Genomic DNA, 23,171 nt, shown 5'->3' on the forward strand with positions numbered 1-23,171 from the left:
AAGAAAGAAGAAGGAAGGAAGGAAGGAAGGAAGGAAGGAAGGAAGGAAGGAAGGAAGGAAGGAAGGAAGGAAGGAAGGAAGAGGAAGAGGAAGAGAGGAAGAGAGGAAGGAAGGAAGGGAGGAAGAGAGGAAGGAAGAGAGGAAAGGAGGGGAGGGGACGGGAGGAGAGGGAAGGAGAGGGAGGGGAGGGGAGGGGAGGGGAGGGAAGGGGAGGGCAAATATACCCAGGACAGCTGAGAAAACACATAGTTGTGATATAGCGCCACCTTCTGGAATATAAGTGTCTTGTACCAACCTAGTGAATAATTAAATGTTTTCAATGATAAGAATAAGAAAGAGAGATGATCACTATTTGAAGTACTGAAAAAAGAACAACTCTTCAAGCATCATTAAAAACTACAGGAAGACAGGAAGGCAGGGAGGCAGGAGGGGAGGGGAGGGAAGAAAGGAGGGAAAAATTACCTGGCATGTGAAAGACCCATGTGAAGAAGCTGAATAGATAGCATGGCAGAGAAGGCACTTGGTATGCATGCAGCTGACCTGGGGTTCAATCCCTGGTACCCATATGTTATCCTAAACATTTGCAAGGAATGATGCCTTATCAGGTGTGACCAAAAAAATTTTTTTAATGTAAAATGACAATTCTCCAGAAACCAAACAAAATCACAGATAATGTGACCAACTGACAAGAAATTTTAAATAATTGTCATGAACTCAATAAAACTACATATAAAAAAATTTTTTAAACTACATATAAAAAAATCAGCAACTCAATAAGCTCAGGAATAAAAATAACAGAGTGAAGGAATATTTGTCAAAGAGATTGAAACTCCAGAAAAATCAAAAGAAATTATGGAGCTAAATAACTCAACAAATCAAATGAATAATGCACTGAAAATTATTAGAAATAAAACAGACTATATGAAAGAATTTGTGAAATCAAAAATTTAAAAATCTAGAAATGATTCAGGTAGAAAAGAGGAGTGTACTTAGTTTTTTTAAAAAAGAATAATTCTTGAGTCAAGAAAATTACTCAAGAGAAGGGAACACCAAGTAAAACGTGATTGGAAAACCCGAGTGGGGAGGGAGATGCACGCTGAAAGTAGACTAGAGACTGTACATTATGGTCACTCAATACCCCTATTGCAAACCACAACACCCAAAAGGAGAGAGAGAGAGAACAAATTGGAGTGCTCTGCCACAGAGGTGGAGTGGGGTGGGGAGGATGGGATAGGGGGGTGGGAGGGATACTGGGTTCATAAGTGGTGGAGAATAGACACTGGTGGAGGGATGGGCTCTCGAACATTTCATGAGGGTAAAACAAGCACAAAAATGTGTGAATCTGTAACTGTACCCCCACTGTGACTCACTAATTAAAAAAATCAACAAATTATAAAAAAAAAAAAGAAAATTACTCAAAGGACTGGAGCCCATGCTTTTTATACAGGAGTCTCCAGTTCTGCACATGGTACCCCTGAGCACCAGACAGGAGGCATTCATTAAATATACTGAAGTATATACATTGCCAAGTGTATCCCCTTTACAAAAAAAAAAATTGCAAGAAATATCCAACTACATTAGGGGAAAAAAAATCATCATGAGATTAATGGTTAAGCCAGAGAGAGGAGGGCAAATGGGAAGGGAGAGTTAACTTAAAGAATTAGGGGCCAGAGTAACACTATAGAAGTAGGGCATTTGCCTTGCTTACAGCTGATCAGAGTTTGTTCCCAGAATCCCATATGGTCCCCAGAGCAACTTCAGGAATAATTTCTGAGCGTAAAGCCAGGAGTAAGGGGCTGACGCAATAGCACAGCTAGGGCGTTTGCCTTGCATGCGGCCAACCCAGGTTCGATTCCCAGCATCCCATATGGTCCCCTGAACACCTCAAGGAGTAATTCCTGAGTTCAGGACTAGAAGTAATCCCTGTGTATCGTCAGGGGTGATACAAAAAGGAAAAAAAGACAGGAGTAACCCCTGAGCATTGTTGAGTTCCTCACCACCACCACCAAAAAAAAAGGAAAAAAAAGAAATAGTAGCCAAGATTTCCTTAATCTGTAGAATATATGAGTCTAGGATGTAATACATTACCTTAATGACTAAACTCATCTCTGAGACATATTTTTGTCTTGGTTTGGTTTGGTTTGGTTTGGGGGCCACACCAAACAGTGTTCAGGCATTAGGGACTATTCCTTGCTCTGTGTCACAAGTGATCCCTAGCACAGTGCTCAGGTGACCATATGGGATTCTAACCATTGTCATGGCTGTAGCCTCATACTAGGCAAATGTCATAACCTCTATAACTATCTCTTCACCCTGTACGATATTTTTTTAAATATAAACCTCGTGATAACCACAAAAAAATCTGGAAGACAAATATCAAAATATAAAAAGGGGGGGGGTGGAGCAATAGCACAGTGAGTAGGGTGTTTGCCAACCCAGATTCAATTCCCAGCATCCCAAGTGGTCCCCGGAGCACCGCCAGGGATAATTCCTGAGTTCAGAGCCAGGAGTAACCCCTGTGCATTGCCAGGTGTGACCCAAAAAGAAAAAAAAACACAAAAAAAGAAGAAATTTGGTAAAACACATTTTGCATGTGAAATACCCTGGGTTTAATCCCCTGCATTGCTGACTAGTGGTAATCCCAGAGTGCCATAGATGAAGTCTGAGTAGTGCCATGCATGATCGAAGATCCCAAGCTCTGCCAGATATAATACAACATTTCAGCAACAACAACAACAACAACAAAAGAATAGGTTTATGAAAACAATAGAAAACCACCAAACTAAATAGGCAAACAGAAGCACACATACAAAAAAGAAACAGCTATAGAACAACAAAAAAGCCCAAAATATAAAATGGTAATAGTAAGCCCTTTTATACCAGTAACCATGCAAAATGTAAATGAATTGAACTTTTCAACCAAAAACACAAAGTGGCTGAAATAATTTTTAAAAACAAGTATCAAATTATAGAATCTAACAGTTTATGACCATCAGGAGACTCACTTCAGCCCCCTAAGATAAAGGATCAAAGTAAAGGGATAAAGACAAGGGGGGGGCAATTAATTACTACAGATCCCTTAAGCACTATTTTCAATTTGCTCCAAGAAAATGGTAGCCAAAAGAAGATAGGTGTTACCATACTTAGACAAAACATACTTCCAGGGGCTGGATCAATAGCACAGCGGGTAGGGCATTTGCCTTGCACGCGGCCGACCCGGGTTCGATTCCCAGCATCCCATATGGTACCCTGAGAACTGCCAGGGGTAATTTCTGAGTGCAGAGCCAGGAGTGACCCTGTGCATTGCTGGATGTGACCCAAAAAGCAAAAAAAAAAGAAACAGTTGGAGACAAAGATGAACATTATATAAGTGGTTCTACATGGAAAGTATCATGTTAAGTTAAATGAGTCAGAAAGAGAGGGACAGACATAGAAAGATTGCACTCATCTGTGGAATATAAAATAACATAGTGGGAGACTAACTCCCAAGAGTTGTAGAGATAAGGATTAGGAGGTCTGCTTCACAGCTTGGAAACTGGCCTCATATACTAGGGGAAAAGGCAGCTCAGATAGAGAAGGGAACACCAAGTAGGGGATGTCGGGAGGACCTATTTGGGTTGGAAGATGCGATCTAAAAGTGGACTATAGACCGAACATGATGGCCACTCAATACCTCTATTGCAAACTACAACACCCAAAAGGAGAGAGTACAAAGGGGAATGCCCTGACACAGAGGCAGGGCGGGGTGGTGGGGGATGGGGTGGGGGTGGTGAGAGGGATACTGGGATCATTGGTGGAGGTGAATGGGCACTGGTGGAGGGATGGGTAAACGATCACTGTATGAGTAAAATGCAAACACAGAAGTTCATAAGTTTGTAACTGTACGTCACAGTGATTCTCTAATAAAAAATTTTTTTAAAAGATGAACATTATATAATGATAAAGTGACAATCCACCTAGAAAATAGAGCATTTATTAACATGCAGGCAAATAACACTGAACAAAAAAAAATCAAATTAACATACCTAAAGGGAGAAATTTATAGTAACAAGTTAATAAATATTTTATTTCACAGACGTGGAATACATATTCTTCTCACTACACATAGAACATTCTCAAGGATAGATCATATGATGTGCTCAGAGGGCTAGGACGGGGTTAAACTGCTTGCCTTGAATGTGCCAACTCTAGTTTGATCCTTGGTACCACATATAGTTCCTCCCGAGCTCTTCAAGAAGTTATCCCTGAGCACAGAGCCAGGAATAGCCCTAAGCACAGCCAAATGTGGTCACCACCACCCCAAAAAATGCTCTGCACAATAAAGAAAACTATCATTAAAATGAAAAGGCACCTATTGAATAATCACACATCTGATAATGGAATTTATCTTTCAAATATATAATTCAAAAATATATAAAGTCAAAAAAATTTACAGTGCAGAGGACTCTAATAGATACTTCCTTAAAGAAGATACACAGTGACCAACAGGCACACGAATAAATGGTTAACATTTCTTATTATTATTGAAATGCACATCAAAGTCACATTAAAATATCTCACACCTACTAGACTATTTTTTAATCAAAGAAATAACAAATGTTTGATAGGTTGTAGAGAAAAGGGTATTCATGTACATTGTTTTTTGACACTATAAACTGGTGTGGTCACTATGTAAAATTGTGTAGAATTAAAGAATATAAATACCATATACTTCTATCCAAAGAATGCAAAAGCACAAATTCAAATATATATATACATATATATATACATACACACACACATATATCCTGCAGGAATGGAGTGATATAACAGTGGGTAGGGCGTTTGCCTTGTACGTGGCCGACCCAGGTTCTATTTCTCCGTCCCTCTCGGAGAGCCCAGCAAGCTACTGAGAGTATCCCACCTGCATGGCAGAGCCTGGCAAGCTCCGTGGCATATTCAATATGCCAAAACAGTAACAAGTCTCACAATGGAGATGTTACTGGTGCCCGCTCGAGCAAATCGATGAACAACGGGATGACAGTGCTACAGTGCTATCCTGATAATTTTTTTGCAGCATTATTTACAATAGCTAAGATAAGAAAACAAAATATAAGGAGACATATATGTACACAATGGGATGTTACTCAAAACATAAAAAATTAAATATTGTTAGAACCTTTAGAATATTATGCTAAGTGATTTGGAGAAAGACGAATACCAAATTTTACTTATATGTGGAATATTACTTTAAACCTTAACTAATAATAAAAAACAAAATAAATGCAGATATATAAAGAACATATTGATCATTAACAAAGGGGAATTAGGATGAGAAGAGTGAAATGGGTAAAGTGAGTTCAAATGCATAGTGACAAACAGAAAATAGTGTTTTGGTACTGAGCGCACTGTATGTATAAAATATGTTGAATTACTTGTTTAACACCTAAACCTTTCATAATGTTATCCAATGTTATCCCAAAACACAAAACTTCTTAAATAATTTAAAATAAAAAATATGTGCTCACTTTGGCAGCACATATACTAAAATTGGAACGATACAGAGAAGATTAGCATGGCCCCTGCTCAAGGATGATACACAAATTCATGAAGCGTTCCATATTTTTCCAGAAAATCAAATACCTTGGAATCAGCTTAACTAAAGAAGTAAAGGACCTGTACAAAGAAAACTATAAAACGCTACTCCATGAAATAAAAGAGGACATGAGGAAATGGAAACATATCCCCTGCTCATGGATAGGGAGAATCAACATTGTCAAAATGGCAATACTCCCCAAAGCATTATACAAATTTAACGTGATCCCTATAAGGATACCCATGTCAAAAAAAAAAGAATAATTAAAAAAAACAATAAGGATACCCATGTCATTCTTCAAAGAAATGGATCAAGCAATCCTGAAATTTATATGGAACAATAAACGCCCACGGACAGCTAAAACAATTCTTGGGAAAAAGATGATGGGAGGCATCACCCTCCACAACCTTAAACTCTACTACAAAGCAGTAACAATTAAAACAGCATGGTGCTGGAACAAAGGCAGAGCCGCAGACTAATGGAACAGGGTGGAATATCCCTACACACAACCCCAAATATATGATCATCTAATCTTTGATAAGGGAGCAAGAGATGTGAAGTGGAGCAAGGAAAGCCTCTTTAACAAATGGTGCTGGTACAACTGGACAACTACATGCAAAAGAATGGGCTTAGACCTCGACCTGACACCATGCACAAAAGTCAGATCAAAATGGATTAAAGACCTCAACATCAGACCACAAACCATAAGGTACATTGGAGACAAGGTCGGCAAAACCCTCCACGATACTGAAGATAAAGGTATCTTCAAAGATGACATGCAACTGGCCAACCAAGTGGATAGAGATCAACAAATGGGACTACATTAAACTAAAAAGCTTCTGCACCGCAAAAGATACAGTGACCAGAATACAAAGACTGTCTACAGAATGGGAAAGGATATTTACACAATACCCTTCAGATAAGGGGTTGATATCAATGGTATATAAAGCACTGGTTGAACTCTACAAGAAGAAAACATCCAACCCCATCAAAAAATGGGGTGAAGAAATGAACAGAAACTTTCCCAAGGAAGAGATACAAATGACCAAAAGGCACATGAAAAAGTGCTCTACATCACTAATCATCAGGGAGATGCAGATCAAAACTACCATGAGATACCACCTCACACCACAGAGACTAGCACACATCCAAAAGAACAAAAGCAACCACTGTTGGAGAGGATGTGGGGAGAAAGGGACCCTTCTACACTGCTGGTGGGAATGCCCACTGGTCCAGCCCTTTTGGAAAACAATTTGGACGATTCTCAAAAAACTAGAGGTTGAGCTCCCATTTGACCCAGCAATACCACTGCTGGGAATATATCCCAGAGGAGCAAAAAAGTATAGTCGAAATGACATCTGCACTTATATGTTCATCGCAGCACTGTTTACAATACTCAGAATCTGGAAAAAACCCGAGTGCCCTAGAACAGATGACTGGTTGAAGAAACTTTGGTACATCTGTACAATGGAATACCATGCAGCTGTTAGAAAAAATGAGGTCATGAAGTTTGCATATAAGTGGATCAGCATGGAAAGTATCATGCTAAGTGAAATGAGTCAGAAAGAGAGAGACAGACATAGAAATATTGCACTTATCTGTGGAATATAGAATAATAGACTAGGAGACTAACACCCAAGAATAGTAGAAATAAGTACCAGGAGGTTGACTCCATGGCTTGGAGGCTGGTCTCTCATTCTGGGCAACTCAGAGAATGGAACACCAAGTAAAATGTGGTTGGAGGTCATGCAGGGGAAGGGTGATGCATGCCGAATGTAGACTAGACACTGAACACAATGGCCACTCAACACCTTTATTGCAAACCACAACACCTAATCAGAGAGAGAGAACAAAAGGGAATACCCTGCCATAGTGGCAGTGTGGGGTGGGGGAAGACGGGACTGGGGAGGGTGGGAGGGATGCTGGGTTTACTGGTGGTGGAGAATGGGCACTGGTGAAGGGATGGGTTCTCAAACTTTGTATGGGGGAAACATGAGCACAAAAATGTATAAATCTGTAACTGTACCCTCACGGTGACTCACTAATTAAAAATAAATAAATTATATAAAAATAATAAAATAAAATATTAAAAAATAAAAATATATTAAAAACCAAAAATTAAATTAAATTAAAAATATGAAAAAATTAATTTATTTCAAAATAATTAGCCCTATCTAAATATAATTATACTTAAAATACTAAGTTTATTTCAATAAAATTATCACTTAAAATATATAAAGAAAGATTTACCTGATTTGATAGAAGTGTGGAAACACAGTTATAAAATGAATCCAATTTTTCTGGTTTAATGCCTTCTATTGTGTCCTTCTTGGTAAAGAGATTTATAACCTTTGGATACCATGTGTTCAAAAGCTTTTCTTCGGACATTTTTATTTGTATAGATAGATCATTTTTCAGTGATTCACAGTCAATTGGGCCTTTAGCTCTATAAGAAAATGTTCAACGATTTAAAGCAAATAATGAGACCAGAGCAATAGTATAGCAGGTAGGGTGCTTGCCCTGCACATGGCCACCACAGGTTTAATCCATGGTATCCCAGATGGTCCCTGAAGCCTGCCAGGATCAATCCCTGAGCACAGAACCAAGAGTTAGTCCTGATCACAGCTGAGTGTGGCCCAAAAACAAAAACAAAAAAAAATTAACACAAATAATAGGTATTGGTACTGACACACAGATATTAAAACAAGATAAATTTTTAATATGTTTTAAAGAAAAGTTTTAAAGATTTATCCATCAGTTTGAAAATTATACAAAACAGTCCAAGAGTGTGACTGAAGTGGTAGAACACACGACTTACATGTGTGAGTGTTAGGATTCAAACACATAACTCCCTTAACATTGCCTAGTGTGGCTCAGCCTGCAGAGCTCTGGATACGAGGGGAGTGAGGTAGGAGGGAGACCAAAGGAGAAGGGCTCCATGGACAGTGGTGGAGGAATACTGGTACTTAGGTGGTGAATGTGGGGACATGTACTTCACAGAGGCATGAAACAGTAATTTTAAAACATATACAGTCCTGTAACTACTGTCTCAAATTTCCTTAATTAAAAAATAAGATAGTAAGTGCATAGCTTAGGTGTAATGGGCAAATACTTTGCATGCACTGGGATGTAAGTTTGAGCACTAACACAACATGATCCAAACAAGCACATACAGGTAAGGCCTGGAGGCCCCAGCCTGGAGCTGAGAACTGACATATCCTGGAGCCGCAGCACTGAATCATCCAATTCAGTTGGCTAAGTATTGCTGGATGTGGCCTACACATCCCTTGCACACTACTTGTGAGGTACCCTAAAATAAATAAATTCTTAATTTAAAAAAGTATATAGTCATAAATAAAAAGATATTATGGGCCCAGGAGATAGATCAAAGGGCTGGAGTACATGCTTTGCATGCTGGTTCTCCCCAGTCTGATTCCTGGCACCACATGGCCCCCTTTGCACTTCTAGGAGCATCTTCCAAACACCAAGCCAGACCCCTAAGAACTATCAGGTGTGATCCACAATCAAAAAATAATACATAATAGAGATACTTGCCAAAAAGAGTTTGATTCTTATTTTGTCTTATTTGTGGAGCACACCTGGCAATGTTCAAGAGTTGTAGCACTGTAGCACTGTCGCCCCATTGTTCATCAATTTGCTCTAGCAGGCACCAGTAACATCTCCATTGTGAGACTTGTACTGTTTTTGGCACATTGAATATGCCACGGAGCTTGCCAGGCTCTGCCATGTGGGCGGGATACTCTCACTACCTTGCCGGGCTCTCCGAGAGGGACATAGAAATCAAACCTGGGTCGGCCACATGCAAAGCAAACACCCTACTCACCATGCTATCACAAAAATATATATATATTTTAGAAAAAATATTTAAAATATATATAAACCATCTTTTTTTCCCATCTCAGCCATTAGTTCTATCAAGTTCATCTGTATTGTTCATCTGTAATGCTCAAGAATTACTCAGAATTACTTTTGGCAGTTCAGAGGGAACCATATAGGATGCCAGGGAATCAAACCTGGGTCTGCTACATGCAAAGCAAGCACCCTACCCACTGTACAATTTTTCCAGTTCTAAAACGTTTAAATTTTAAATGTTAATTAATAAATATGAAATTTTACCTAATTCCTTTTAAGTCCATCAAAACTAGATAGGAGAATGTTGAATAACCAAGATCCAGTAATACTTTCATAATTGGATGAACAATATGCAAATTAGCTGATATTTGATTTTTTAACTGCAGATAGGTCGAACGCCAAGGATTAGAATAATCTAGGCCTCTGGGAAAATAAAATACCACATCAGATAGAATTCAAACAATACACCTTAAACTTTAGGAAATAATGTTAATGACCTGAAATTTTTCTACATTTTTTACTAAATTACTATGACTTACAAAGTCATTTGTTGTTGCGTTTTATTTTTTTTTCTTTTGGGGTCATACCTGGCAATGCACAGGGGTTACTTCTAGCTCTGCACTCAGGAATTACCCCTGGTGGTGCTCAGGGGACCATGTGGGATGCTGAGAATCGAACATGGGTCGGCCGCATGCAAGGCAAACACCTTACCCACTGTGCTATTGCTCCAGCCCCTGTTGTTGTGTTTTAGACGTACAATATTGCAGCATTGATCCCACCACCAGTGTCAACTTCACTCCATCAAGGTTCCCAGATTCTCTTACATATCCTGCCCCTCTTCCCACCCCAAACCTGCCCTCTCAGGAGGCACCTTTCTAAGTTTGTGTGTTAGATTGGGTCTCTTGATTTCCATGTTGTTGACTCTGCAGTTTGGATACTTGTCTCTATCATTTCTTAATATCACCTTTGTACCTGGCTCCCCTATCCTGGCCCCTGTTGTTTCTCCTCTGTTTTTCTCTTTCTCCCCTCCACTTTCTTTCCTTCCCTCCTATACTCTGGGGCCAAGGTTGATCAGGGCATCCCTCCTTTAAAACACTGAGTTCCCTCATCCAGTTATTCTAAATACTGCATATAAATGTTTATCCTCCTTCTTCTGGCTTACTTCATTCAACATGATGTCTTCCAACCCCATCTATGTTGCCACAAATTGCATGATTTCATCATTCCTGTCAGCTGTGTAGTATTCCACTGTGTATATATACCACATCTTTATGATCCACTTATCTGTTGTTGGACAACTAGGATGATTCCAAATCTTAGCTATGGTACTGAGTGATACAATTTTTGAATGAATCTTTTTCTGTCCTGGGGACAGATACACAAAAGTGGGATTACTGGGTCACATAGGAGCTCAATTCTGAGTTTACTGAGTATCCTCCATACTTTTTTCCACAGGGGTTGGACCAGGCAACATTCTCACCAGCAGTGAATGAGAGTTCCATTTACACTACATCCTCACCAACAGAGATTGTTTCCAATACTTTTGGTATGTGCCATCATCACTGGTGTAAGATGTCATTTCATTGTTGTCTTGATTTGGATTTCCTTAATAATAAGTGATGATGAGCATTTTTTTTCATGTGCCTGTTGGCCATACATTAGTCTTCCTCAGAGAAGTGTCTGCTCGTTTCATTTCCTCTGCCCATTTATTGATGGGACTTTTAGGGGCTTTTTTGTTGTTTGTAGGATAACATGGGGTTTGTCCTTTCAGCCTTGCCACAGAGAACTTAGTTTACCTTAAAGCAATATCCTTTCTGTATGGACACAGGCAAACAGTTAATATTATAACTTGGGAACTGATTGACTACAATTATATTTATTCCTGGGCATCTGCTTTCTCAACTCAGTTGCCCTTAGTTCCTGGCACCCCAAAAGCAGGGTCCCGATGAGGGACAGAATGGACCCAGGGCAAGCTTTGAGCTACCCTGGCATCGAAATGGGCCAGGCCAAAGCCCACAATACTCAACTATAAGTTGAGAACATGGTCATAGACAAATGCTGTCGTGATCCAAAAGTAACGACGAGACTAGGATCGTGATGGGGTTAGGAAGACTAACCTGGCCTGAGGACTGTGGTCTGGAATATATAGTGAATGTCCTTAAAGAATCAAGCTTTAAGTCTGATATATCTCTTACTGTGCTCATACAGAATGACATTGCTAAAAATATTGCAGTAAATTTACTATAACTATTTAAGTGGATTACTAGCTGAGGAAGGAAGAAAACGACACACCCTTGTTGGGATCCCACCCTTGAGCGGATCTCATAGTAATCTGGAGTAATCTTAGATGAGATTTTGTTAATCTCCTGGAAAAGTGGTCTTACCCTTCTTTGTTGATTTGTTAATGCTCAACCCACCTTTGTGTCACCCTATATGATTGCTATATAAACTAAGACTGTAAGAGAAGTGGAGGGCAGAGGTAAGACAGAAGCAAGGAGAAGAGACAGAAACGGAGAGAAGACACAGAGGCAAGACAGAAGACACAGGAGAAGACACAGAAGCAGAGAGAGAAAGAAAGAGAGGTCGGAAGAGACCAGAGAAGAGACTAAAGAGACAGAGACAGAGATAAAGAGACAGACAGAAGGGAGCACAGCGGCACACAGAGAAGCAGAGCACAAGGAGGAGCCATCCCGATCCGGTCCATACACAGTGGCTCGAGAGTACCAAATACGAGCGACAAGAGAGAGAGAGAGCACCGCCCTGAGAGCCCACAAACAACACAGCACACATCACATCACCCCCTCCCGAGTCCGCACGTGCGTCTTTGTATTTTTTTACAGCCAGGGAAGCCAGCTGTGTCTTTTCTCCGCTTCTATCTCTTTTCCTTGCTTCTCATTGCTTTAAGGTAAACTAAGTTCCCTTCGGCAAGGCTGAAAGGACAAACCCAATATTATCCTACATTTGTTGATCTTTGTGAGTACTTTATAGATCCTAGATCTTAACCCTGTATCTGGTGTGTTGAATGCAACTATTTTCTCCCACTCAGCTGTTATTTAGTTTTAGCTCGTGTTTCTTTTGCCATACAGAAACTTTTAAGTTTGGTATAGTCCCATTTTAGTTTTCATTCTGCAGCCTTTGTCAATGGCATTATATCATTGAAGACTCCTTTGATTTCTAGGCCTTGGAGCATTCTACCTCAATATACTTTATAGATTCAGGTTTGATCTCAAAGGTCTCTGCTCTACTTTGAGTTGACTTTTATTTAAGGTGTAAGAAATGGATCCAGCTTCAATTGCTTGCTTGTGGTTATCCAATTCTTCAACACCATATGTTGAGAAGGTTGTCTTTATTTCATTTCATGCTCTTAGCTCCTTTGTCAAAAATTAGCTAAACTAGGGATTTATCTTTGGATATTAAATTCTGACCCATTGGTCAGAAAGTCTTTCTTTATTCAAATACCATGATGTTTTGATCACAATAACATAGATTCAAATTAGGTAGTGAGATGGTTCCCAGTTTCTTGTTTTTCCAGTATGGTTTTGGCTATGTGGGATCTTTTATGGTTGAACACAAACTTTATATTTGACTGTTCTAAGTCCTAGAAGAACATTGTCTAAATTTAGATGGGGACTGCATTGCATCTATGTAGTAGTTTAGGTAAGACAGTCATCTTAACAATGTTGATTCTTCCAATCCATGAGCATGGAATGCCTTTCCATTTCTTAAGTCTTAAATTTCTTTCTTGGGACTGGAGCAATAGCACAGCGGGTAGGGCGTTTGCCTTGCACGTGGCTGACCCAGGTTAATTCCCAGCATCCCATATGGTCCCCTGAGCACCGCCAGGAGTAATTTCTGAGTGCAGAGCCAGGAGTAACCCCTGTGCATCGCCGGGTGTGACCCAAAAAAGCAAAAAAATAAAATGTCTTTCTTGAGTGTATGACCTAAAATTTTTAAGTGAGAATACTTGGTATTGAAAAGATGAAATGTGATAGGCAATGGGGCTCTTGGGATATATATAGATATTTATACATATATATACATATATATGTAGTATAAACACAACCAAGATCTTGAAACTGCATTATCTTCAGAGAGATAATGAAAATAAAGTGATTGAGGCAGACTTAGAGACCAGGCATGAATACCCTAATAACTTCCCAAGTGTTCTTCTCCAATTAATATGGCTAGAAATAAACAAATGTAGGATTCCTTACAATTGGGAAATGGAAAATCCTATCTGGAATATACAAAAGGTCACTTAAGGCAAAGTTGAAATATAAATCTTAAAAAAAAATTGGGGTAGAGGGTAAGCTGCAGAGAAAATAACAGTGGTACTATTTTTTTATAGCTATGTTCAAAATAACTCTATGCTTTAATATTTTATTTGAATATATGATTGTTTATTTTTAAGTCTGTCATAATCACCTAGGTATAATGCTATTTTAAAAGTAATATACTCACAGCGGGGATTCAGGTAAAGGACCTCCTTCATCTTCAAGCCATTTAACTTTCGGTCTCACAAGCACACTCTGTACTAAGATACATATCTATATTAATACTTCTTGAAAACCTAAGACCTACTAATATCAAATTTTTTAACTTTAATATTTGATGGTATACCTTACTGTGGATTAAATTTTTTTAATTATATGAAATAAAATCACACTTCTATTTTTTTTGTTTTGTTTGGGTGGTACACCCGCAGTGTCCAGTGCTTATTCCTGGCTCTATGCTCAGCCAGGGGCAATGCTTGGGGGACCACGCGGGGGTGCCAAGAATCAGAATCAGAAGAATCAGAGGGATATTGACAGTTGATGGTAAGAGTAGTAACACAGTAACCCTAAAACACATAAAGTCAACAAAAAATTAAGTAAAATTTAAAATTAAGTAAAATCTTTAATAAATCTTTCCCAATACATTAAAATTTTCTTACAGTCCTGTAAATAGTACAGTGACAACTGTAAAGACAAAATAAAAAATGTATTAATTATTAAGCACATAAAATTTACAAACTTGGGCCAGAGAGAGTACAGCAAGTAGGGTGCTTGCTTTGCCCACTGCCGATTCAGGTTCCATCCTCAGCACTGCAAGCAGTCACCCAAGGACCTCTAGGAGTGATACCTATCTCAACACAAAGCCAGGAGGAAACCCTGGGCACAGGCAAGTGTGGCCATAAAAAAAAAAATTACAAATATGCTCTTAAATTACAATAATTTTTATTATTAGATTATAGGCTCAAAATAAGGAGCTTTGGGGCTGTAGCAATAGCACAGTGTGTAGGGAGTTTGCCTTGCACGCCAAAAACCAGGGTTCGATTCCCAGCATCCCATATGGTCCCCTGAGCACTGCCAGGAGTAATTTCTGAGTGTAGAGCCAGGAGTAACCCCTGAGCATCGCTGGGTGTGGCAAAAAAAACACACAAAAAAAATAAAATAAAATAAAATAAATAGACCCTAGGGGCTGGAGTGATACCACAGCGGGTAGGGCGTTTGCCTTGCACGCGGCCAACCCGGGTTCAAATCCCAGCATCCCATATGGTCCCCCGAGCACCACCAGGAGTAATTCCTGAGTGCATGAGCCAGGAGTGACCCCTGTGCATAGCCGGGTGTGACCCAAAAAGAAATAAATAAATAAATAAACCCTTAAAAAATATAAATAAGGAGCTTAAGTAAAAGGAATAGAAGGCTGGAATTTCAGACCTCAGAACCAAAACAAGCATATCAAAAAATACAGATAGTGTGATTGCCATCAAAAATTTTCTACTTTTGATTGAGAGGACCAGATAAGCAGATTGCCCAGCAAATGGCATTGTGCTCATTTTAATTCAATGCTACTTACCCATATATCTCTTCATACTATTTTCAAAGTCACTTGATACTTCATTTATTAGACTTTCAATGAGTTTTTCTCTTTCTTTCCCTTCCTTTAGAGACTCAGGTATAAGATTCAGCATATGTTTCAACCATTCTGGCTGAATAGGTACTATGGGACTACTTTCTACACTTTTCTTCAAATAAAGATAGTTGAGCTGAGAACATGATAAAAAAAAATTTAAATACTTTAATGGGTATCATTCCAATATAACTGCTGATCCCTGTCTTCTCAATACAACATTTTTAGAATTAAAATACTCTGACAATGTTTTCAGAATTAAAACATGCAATCCAAAAATATGACCTATATAGAAACCAGTTTATATTTTTATGAGTTCTCCCCAAATTAGTGCCATTAGTATATGTTTTACTTTCTAAAATCAAAATAAATATTCATTGGGGCTGGAGTGATAGCACAACAGGTAGGGCATTTGCCTTGCATGCGGGTTCGACCCGGGTTCGGTTCCAAGCATCCCATATGGTCCCCTGAGCACCACCAGGAGTAATTCCTGAGTGCAGAGCCAGGAGTAACCCCTGTGCATCACCAGGTGTGACCCAAAAAGCAAATAAATAAATAAATAAATATTCATTAATTTATCCTTTATTCAACAAACATTCATTAATTCAACAAATATCCATGTTTACTTAACAAAGTATTTAACAAAAAATACAAAGCCCTTACTCCCTTGGAGATTATTTTCAGCACTGTAGCAAAATAATTTCATAAATTGTTATAATATAATTTATAATAATGAGTTCTGTAACAAAAATTGACATAATAAAATGAAAAAATACTATCTTGGTAAAAACATCTCAACATTGTAAAAAATTTCAATTTATCTCAAAATTAACTGATGTAATGTCAATAAAAACATTTATATATTTTCATAAATCTGAACAAGTTTATCCTAAAGTTCATGGGGAAAAACTAACATACATTATTGCATCACTGTTCACAAAAGCCAAAATCTGGAAATAACCCAAATGCCCAAGAACAGACAATTGGTTAAATAAAGTTTTGTACATCTACACAAGGGAATACTATGCAGCTGTTAGGGGAAAAAATGAAGTCATGAAATGTGCTTATAAGCAGATGTACAAGGAGAGTATCATGCTAAATGAAATGAGTCAAAGAGAGGGACAAACATAGAATGACTGCATTCATTTTTGGAATATAAAATAACATAGTATGAGACTACCACCCAAGGACAGTAGAGACAAGGGCCAGGAGGATTGGTCCATGATTGGAAGCCTGCCTCAAGTGCTGGGGGAGAAGGCAGTTGGGATAGTGAAGAGACCCCCTCAGTCAGTGATGGTTGGAGGGATCGCTTGGGATGGGAGATGTAGGAGATGTATGCTGAAAGTAAATAAAGGAACAAACATGATGGCCTCTCAGTATCTGTATTGCAAACCATAATGCCCAAAAGCAGAGAGAAAGAAGGAAACTGCCTTCAATAGAGACAGAAGGTGGGGTGGAATGGGGTGACAGGAGGGATACTGGGGATTGGTGGTGGAAAAGTTACACTGGTAGAAGGACGGGTGTTCAATCATTGCATGACTGAAACTCAATCATGTAAGCTTTGTAACTGTATCTCACAGTGATTCAATAAAAAAAAATTTTAATTAATGTACAAGATTGCAAAGGAGCAACTAGGTGGCCCTGATACTGAAAACCATCACCAGGGTAGCCCTCATGACCCCCAGCACCTGAACAAATCCACATCACTAAGGCCTAGCATTGAAGCATATGACCTGATTGTCCAAGCATATGGCTAGGAATAATCCCGTAGCTCCATGAGCACCCACAAAAAAATTTTGCATTGAAAAAATTTATAAATTCAGTAGCAAGTCTCACAATAGAGACGTTACTGATGCCCACTCGAGCAAATTGATGAGCAAGGGGATGACAGTGATAGTGACAGTGACAATGTAAAAATTAAGATGTTTGGATGGCGGGGCTGGAGCAATAGCACAGCGGATAGGGCGTTTGCCTTGCACACGGCCAACCCGGGTTTGATTCCCAGCATCCCATATGGTCCCCTGAGCACTGCCAGGAGTAATTTCTGAGTGCAGAGCCAGGAGTAACCCCTGTGCATCGCAGGGTGTGACCCAAAAAGAAAAAAAAAAGGATGTTTGGATGGCATAAAATCCTAACTTTTTAAAGTTCTAATAAAATTAAAGACAACTGCAATTTATATTCAAATAAAGTTAGATATTGTTTAAAAGTTTTAGGGAGTGGGATCAGGAATATGGCATAAAGGGGTGGAGAAATTACCTGGCAGGTGAAAAACCCTGAGTTCTATCCTAAGTACCTCATGCACCCCCCAACCCCAGGACTGCTGTGTATAGCCCTACTACACCTTGAGCACTGCTGGGGTGATCTTAGTGGCCCTTAGTACAACCAGGCTCAAGTACCAATGTACTGGCCAAAACACACTGAACCATGATAGAAGGGAGCTACAAACATGGAAAACAAAATTAGAATTAAATCCTGTCATGTAGATTCGAAAAGAAAGTATTGCAATCATAATAGTTTTTGAGAGAGATAATTCAACAGAATGATCACATACTTTGTATGCAAGAGACCCAACTTTAATCCCTGGCACTGGTACTGATTGCTAGGTTTTCTTTTTTTTTTTTTCTTTTTGGGTCACACCCAGCGATGCTCAGGGGTTACTCCTGGCTTTGCACTCAGGAATTACTCCTGGCGGCGCTTGGGAGACCATATGGGATGCCGGGGATCGAACCCGGGTCGGCCGCGTGCAAGGCAAACGCCCTACCCACTGTGCTATCGCTCCGGCCCCAGATTGCATAGGTTTTCAAACACAGATCTGAGAATAGCCTCCAAGCACTGCCAAGTATGTCCCCAAAACAAAACAAAACAAAGCAAAATACCCCCTGCACACACACACACACACATACACACACACACACACACACACACACATACACACACAAAACTTCTAAAAATTGCAACTAAAAAATTGAAGGAATTTTTTTAATGTCTATTTGGAAACTACTACAGTAATTACTCCATATAAGAAAATCAACATTATGAAACAGGTCAAGATATAGAGGAAGTCTCTGAACTTTATTTTTTTTTTTCAGTGAAGTAACAGACTTTATTTAGAAGGTCCTAGGGAAGGAGGAAGGGATAAGTGGAAAAGGAAAACCAGTAGGAGTAACGCGCTCAAGAAAGAACGCGGGCTCCTCCAAAGATGGAGAGAGCTCTACACACACCCTAGCACTGGACACGAAAGCATGAAAGTACACATCTCAAGGGGGGAGATGCGGGCGACACATGTGCTCGGCCACATGGCACAAGCAGCACATGGGCTCAGGCAGCATATGCGCGAAGTCTCTGAACTTTAAAACAATATTTTTGTAAGTCTGGAATTACTTGAAAATAAAAATGTGGGTTTGAAGAGATGGAGTGGTTAAGGCACTTGCCTTACATCTGGGTCACCCCAGTCAAATCTTTAGCACCATATGCTCCCCAAACGCTTCCAGAGCCAAGAATAGCCTCTACACACTACAGGGACCCAAAACAACAACAACAACAAAATGTTTAAATGTTATAGTTTTGTGTTTTTACTATGGTTCCTTCAAAAGATCTCTAATAGTTTTATGTTTTTAATTTTATAACCTATTTTGGTTAATTTTTATATAAAGTTTAAAACTTACGTTTGATTAAAAAACTTATTTATTTTAGTTTTTATTTTATTTTATTTCTAGTTACTTCACTTGTTGAAATACTATCCTTTTATTGAATTGATCTTTAAGCCTCGGTGATAATTGGATGTACTCGTGTGTGTCTATTTAACAGAAATCATCTGTCCCACTGATCCAGGTGTACAATTATTTTAATTTTGTTTCTGGTTTTTTGGCGCCACACCTGGCGATGTTGAAAGGTTACTTCTAGCTGTACACTCAGGAATCACTCCTGGCAGTGCTCAGGGGACCAGAGGAAATGCCATAAATCGAACGCAGATCAGCCACATGCAAGGCAAGCGCCTTACTCACAGCCCTATCTCTCAGGCCTCCGGGGTCCAATTATTTTAACGAGTCTATTATGTCTATTAAGCCAGGGAGATGGCTTTAAGGGCTAAAGCACATGCTCTGCATGCTGAAGTTCAGGATTCTTACCTCATGGTACCTTGAGCAGAGTAATCCTTAGCACTAGGCCAGGAATAGATTCGAGCATCCCAAAATGACCTCCCAAAGAAAGTCAGCTATAGAAGTCTAGTAAGAGAATGCTGAAAAAAATCTTTGAATTTGGCAATTACTGATCACCGGTGACATTAACGACAAAGTAGTGGAGATCCTAGAGATCAAATTTCAAAAGCAGTGAGTTCCGAAGTAATTTACTATTTTCATGCCAGGTTCCCTTCTTAAGATTGTAAGACACTGGGGCTGGAGCAATAGCACACAGGATAGGGTGTTTGCCTTGCACAAGGCCGACCTGGGTTTGATTCTCAGCATCCCATGTGGTACCTTGAACACCACCAAGAGCGATTCCTGAGTGCAGAGCCAGGAGTAACCTCTGTGCATCTCTGGGTGTGACCCAAAAAGCAAAAAAAAAAAAAAAAAAAAAAGATTGTAAGACACTTAAAAGGCAAAAATCTTGCATGTGCAGACATGCAAGATTACTAAATTCATAGACAAATTAGTCTTCCAACACAGTCAATCTTGAGTTAAATATTCTAATGTTTTAGGATTGTCTTGCATCAGTTCCCATACACAGTAAATAGGCAAGTCTGTCTCAAATATATGATCACTTAATCTTTGACAAAGGAGCAAGAAATGTGAAGTGGAGCAAGAAAAGCCTTTTCAACAAGTGGTGCTGGGAAAACAGGGAAAAACTGGACTGCTACCTACAAAAAAATGAACTCTGACCTCTGTCTAACGCCAGGCACAAAAGTCAGATCAAAGTGGACTAAAGAGCTCAATATCAGACCTGAATCTATAAGGTGCATAGAGGGAAATGTAGGCAGAACTCTCCACGACATTGAAGCTAAAAGCATCTTTATGGATGAAACACCACTGACCACGCTAGTGGAAACAAACATAAACAAATGGGACTACATTAAACCAGGAGGCTTCCGAACCTCAAAAGGAACAGAGACTGGGGCTGGAGTGATAGCACAGCGGATAGGGCGTTTGCCTTGCACGTTTGCCAGGCCGACCTGGGTTCAATTCCCAGCATCCCATATGGTCCCCTGAGCACCGCCAAGGGTAATTCCTGAGTGCAGAGCCAGGAGTAATGCCTGTGCATTGCCAGGTATGACCCAAAAAGCAAAAAAAAAAAAAAAAAAAAAAAGAACAGTGACCAAAATACAGAGAGCCCACAGAATGGGAAGGAATATTTACCCAATTCCTATCTGATAAAAGATTAATATTCAGAATATACAAGACACTAGTAGAATTGTTCAAGAAAAAACCTCCAACCCCATCAAAAATTGGAAAGAAGAAATGAACAGAAGCTTCCTCAAAAAAGAAATACAGGGGCTGGAATGATAGCACAATGAGTAGGGCATTTGCCTTGCACGCGGCCGAACCGGGTTCGGTTCCCAGCACCCCATATGGTCCCCCGAGCACCCCCAGGAGTAATTCCTGAGTGCATGAGCCAGGAGTAACCCTGTGCAATGCCAGGTGTGATCCAAAGAGAAAAAAAAAAAGAAATACAAATGGCCAAAGACACACACTAAAAAATGCTCCACATCAATAATCTTCAGAGAGTTGCAAATCAAAACAACAATGAGTTATTATCTCACACCACAGAGACTGGCAGACATTCAAAAGAACAAAAGCAACCAGTGTGAATGTGGGGAAAAGGGACGTTCTTTCACTGCTGGTGGGAATGTCGATTAGTCCAGCTGTTTTGGAAAACAATATAGACATTCCTTCAAAAACTAGAAATTGAGCTTCCTGTATGACCCCACTATACCACTTCTGGGAATATACCCTGAGGGTGCAAAAAAGCACAGTAGAAATAACATCTGCACCTGTATGTTAGTTGCAGCACTGTTCACAATAGCCAGAATCTGGAAACAACCCAAGTGCCCAAGAACAGACAACTGGTTAAAGAAAATGGAATAGTATGCAGCTGTTAGGAGAGATGAAGTCATGAAATTTGCTTTTAGGTGAATGGACATGGGGAGTATCATGCTAAATGAAATGAGTCAGAAAGAGAAGGACAGACATAGGAGGACTGCACTCATTTGTGGAGTATAAAATAACATATAATATGAGACTAACACCCACAGACAGTAGACACAAGGGCTACTGTCATATGGAACTGATTACACAAAAGAGGAAATGGCATAGTATGTTCCCAGATGTGTGTCTGCTCTCTCTCACTCTCACTCTCTCTCTCTCTTCCCTCCTCTCTTTTCTCTCTCTCGCTCAGGGGATACTCCTGGGGTACCGTATGGGATGGCGGTTGTGGAACCCGGATTGACTGAGTTCAAGGAAAACACATTACCTGTGGTACTATCGCTCTAACCCCTCTCCATCTCTTTTTTTTTCTTTTTGGGTCACATCCAGCGATGCACAGGGGTTACTCCTAGCTCTGCACTCAGGAATTACTCCTGGCAGTGCTCAGGGGACCATATGGGATTCTGGGAATCGAACCTGGGTCGGCCGCGTGCAAGGCAAACACCCTACCCGCTGTGCTATTGCTCCAGTCCCGTCATTTAAAAAAATTTTTTTTGGTTTTTGGGTCACACCTGGCGATGCACAGGGCTTACTCCCGACTCTGCATTCAGGTTTTACTCCTGCCAGTGCTCACAGAACCATATGGGCATTGAATTCAGGTCAAGGATGTGCAAGGCAGGTGCTTTACCCACTATACTCTCTCTCTCTCAGGCCCCCAGAATCTTTCATTTAAATCTCTAGCATTTAGAGACTGGAGCAATAGCACAGTGGGTAGGTCATTTGCCTTACACGCGGCCAACCTGGGTTCGACTCCAGCATCCACTATGGTCCCCCGAACACCGCCAGGAGTAACCCCTGTGCATCAGGGTGTGACCCAAATGGGAAAAAAATCTCTAGCATCTAGCCTGTGACTAGCATACAATATATTATAAATAATTATAATATCAATATTAGGAAAATTCATTATTTCATTAATTATAAATTAGATACATTTCCTATGTGAGTCACTTTTGATTTTTCTTTTGTTTTCAGAATAAGAACTGACATATTTATAAATAATACTGAAATAATAAACGGTATCAAAAGTAAAATTCAAATATTAGGGTCATATGCATTTTCCATTGTCAGAAAATACTAAAATCTGTTCCAAGTTTCTTTTTTTGTCTACAAATAAAATTATCTTCTCCATCTGCATTTTGACTTCTCAGAAAGAAGCACTTTGTAATAATTTTTTGAAGATTTTCAAACAAGAAATACGAAAAATCTAACTCACCCCTCTCTTTTTAAGGTCACTGTACATCTGTCAAAAGCAAACAGACATAATTAAATCAAGATAAAAAATTTTTAAGCAATTAAATATTTTTAATTTTTAAACTTTTAAGCAGTTTAAAACACTTTTCTGAAAATATTTGCTATCTTGAAACATTCAAAATAATTAAAAATTGGGGCCGGAGCGATAGCACAGCAGGTAGAGCGTTTGCCTTGCACACGGCCGATCCGAGTTCGATCCTCGGCATCCCATGTGGTCCCCCAAGCACCGCCAGGAGTAATTCCTGAGTGCAAAGCCAGGAGTAACCCCTGAGCATCGCTGGGTGTGACCCAAAAAGCAAAAAAAAACAAAAAAAATTAAAAATTAAGATAGTATAAGGATAAACCTGTTCCCCTGCCACACTTTGGAAGCTTCAAAGATGAAG

At 39.6% G+C, this 23,171-nt stretch overlaps 1 protein-coding gene and 1 non-coding gene across 2 annotated transcripts in view; one reads left to right on the forward strand and one right to left on the reverse strand.

Moving 5' to 3' along the window:
* Positions 1–23,171, reverse strand: part of DNAH12 (dynein axonemal heavy chain 12) — a 260,066-nt gene that overhangs the window by 233,394 nt on the left and 3,501 nt on the right. Inside the window, 5 exon segments of the mRNA XM_055135991.1 lie at positions 7,826–8,021; positions 9,713–9,871; positions 13,910–13,982; positions 15,287–15,476; positions 22,751–22,777. Of these exon segments, the coding sequence (XP_054991966.1) occupies positions 7,826–8,021; positions 9,713–9,871; positions 13,910–13,982; positions 15,287–15,476; positions 22,751–22,777 (645 nt within the window).
* Positions 5,500–5,606, forward strand: LOC129404510 (U6 spliceosomal RNA). The gene has a single exon (XR_008629908.1). It is a non-coding gene; the product is annotated as a U6 spliceosomal RNA (small nuclear RNA).

The sequence above is a fragment of the Sorex araneus genome, chromosome 4 (genome assembly GCF_027595985.1).
Source record: "Sorex araneus isolate mSorAra2 chromosome 4, mSorAra2.pri, whole genome shotgun sequence".
In the NCBI taxonomy this organism is placed as follows: Eukaryota; Metazoa; Chordata; class Mammalia; order Eulipotyphla; family Soricidae; genus Sorex; species Sorex araneus.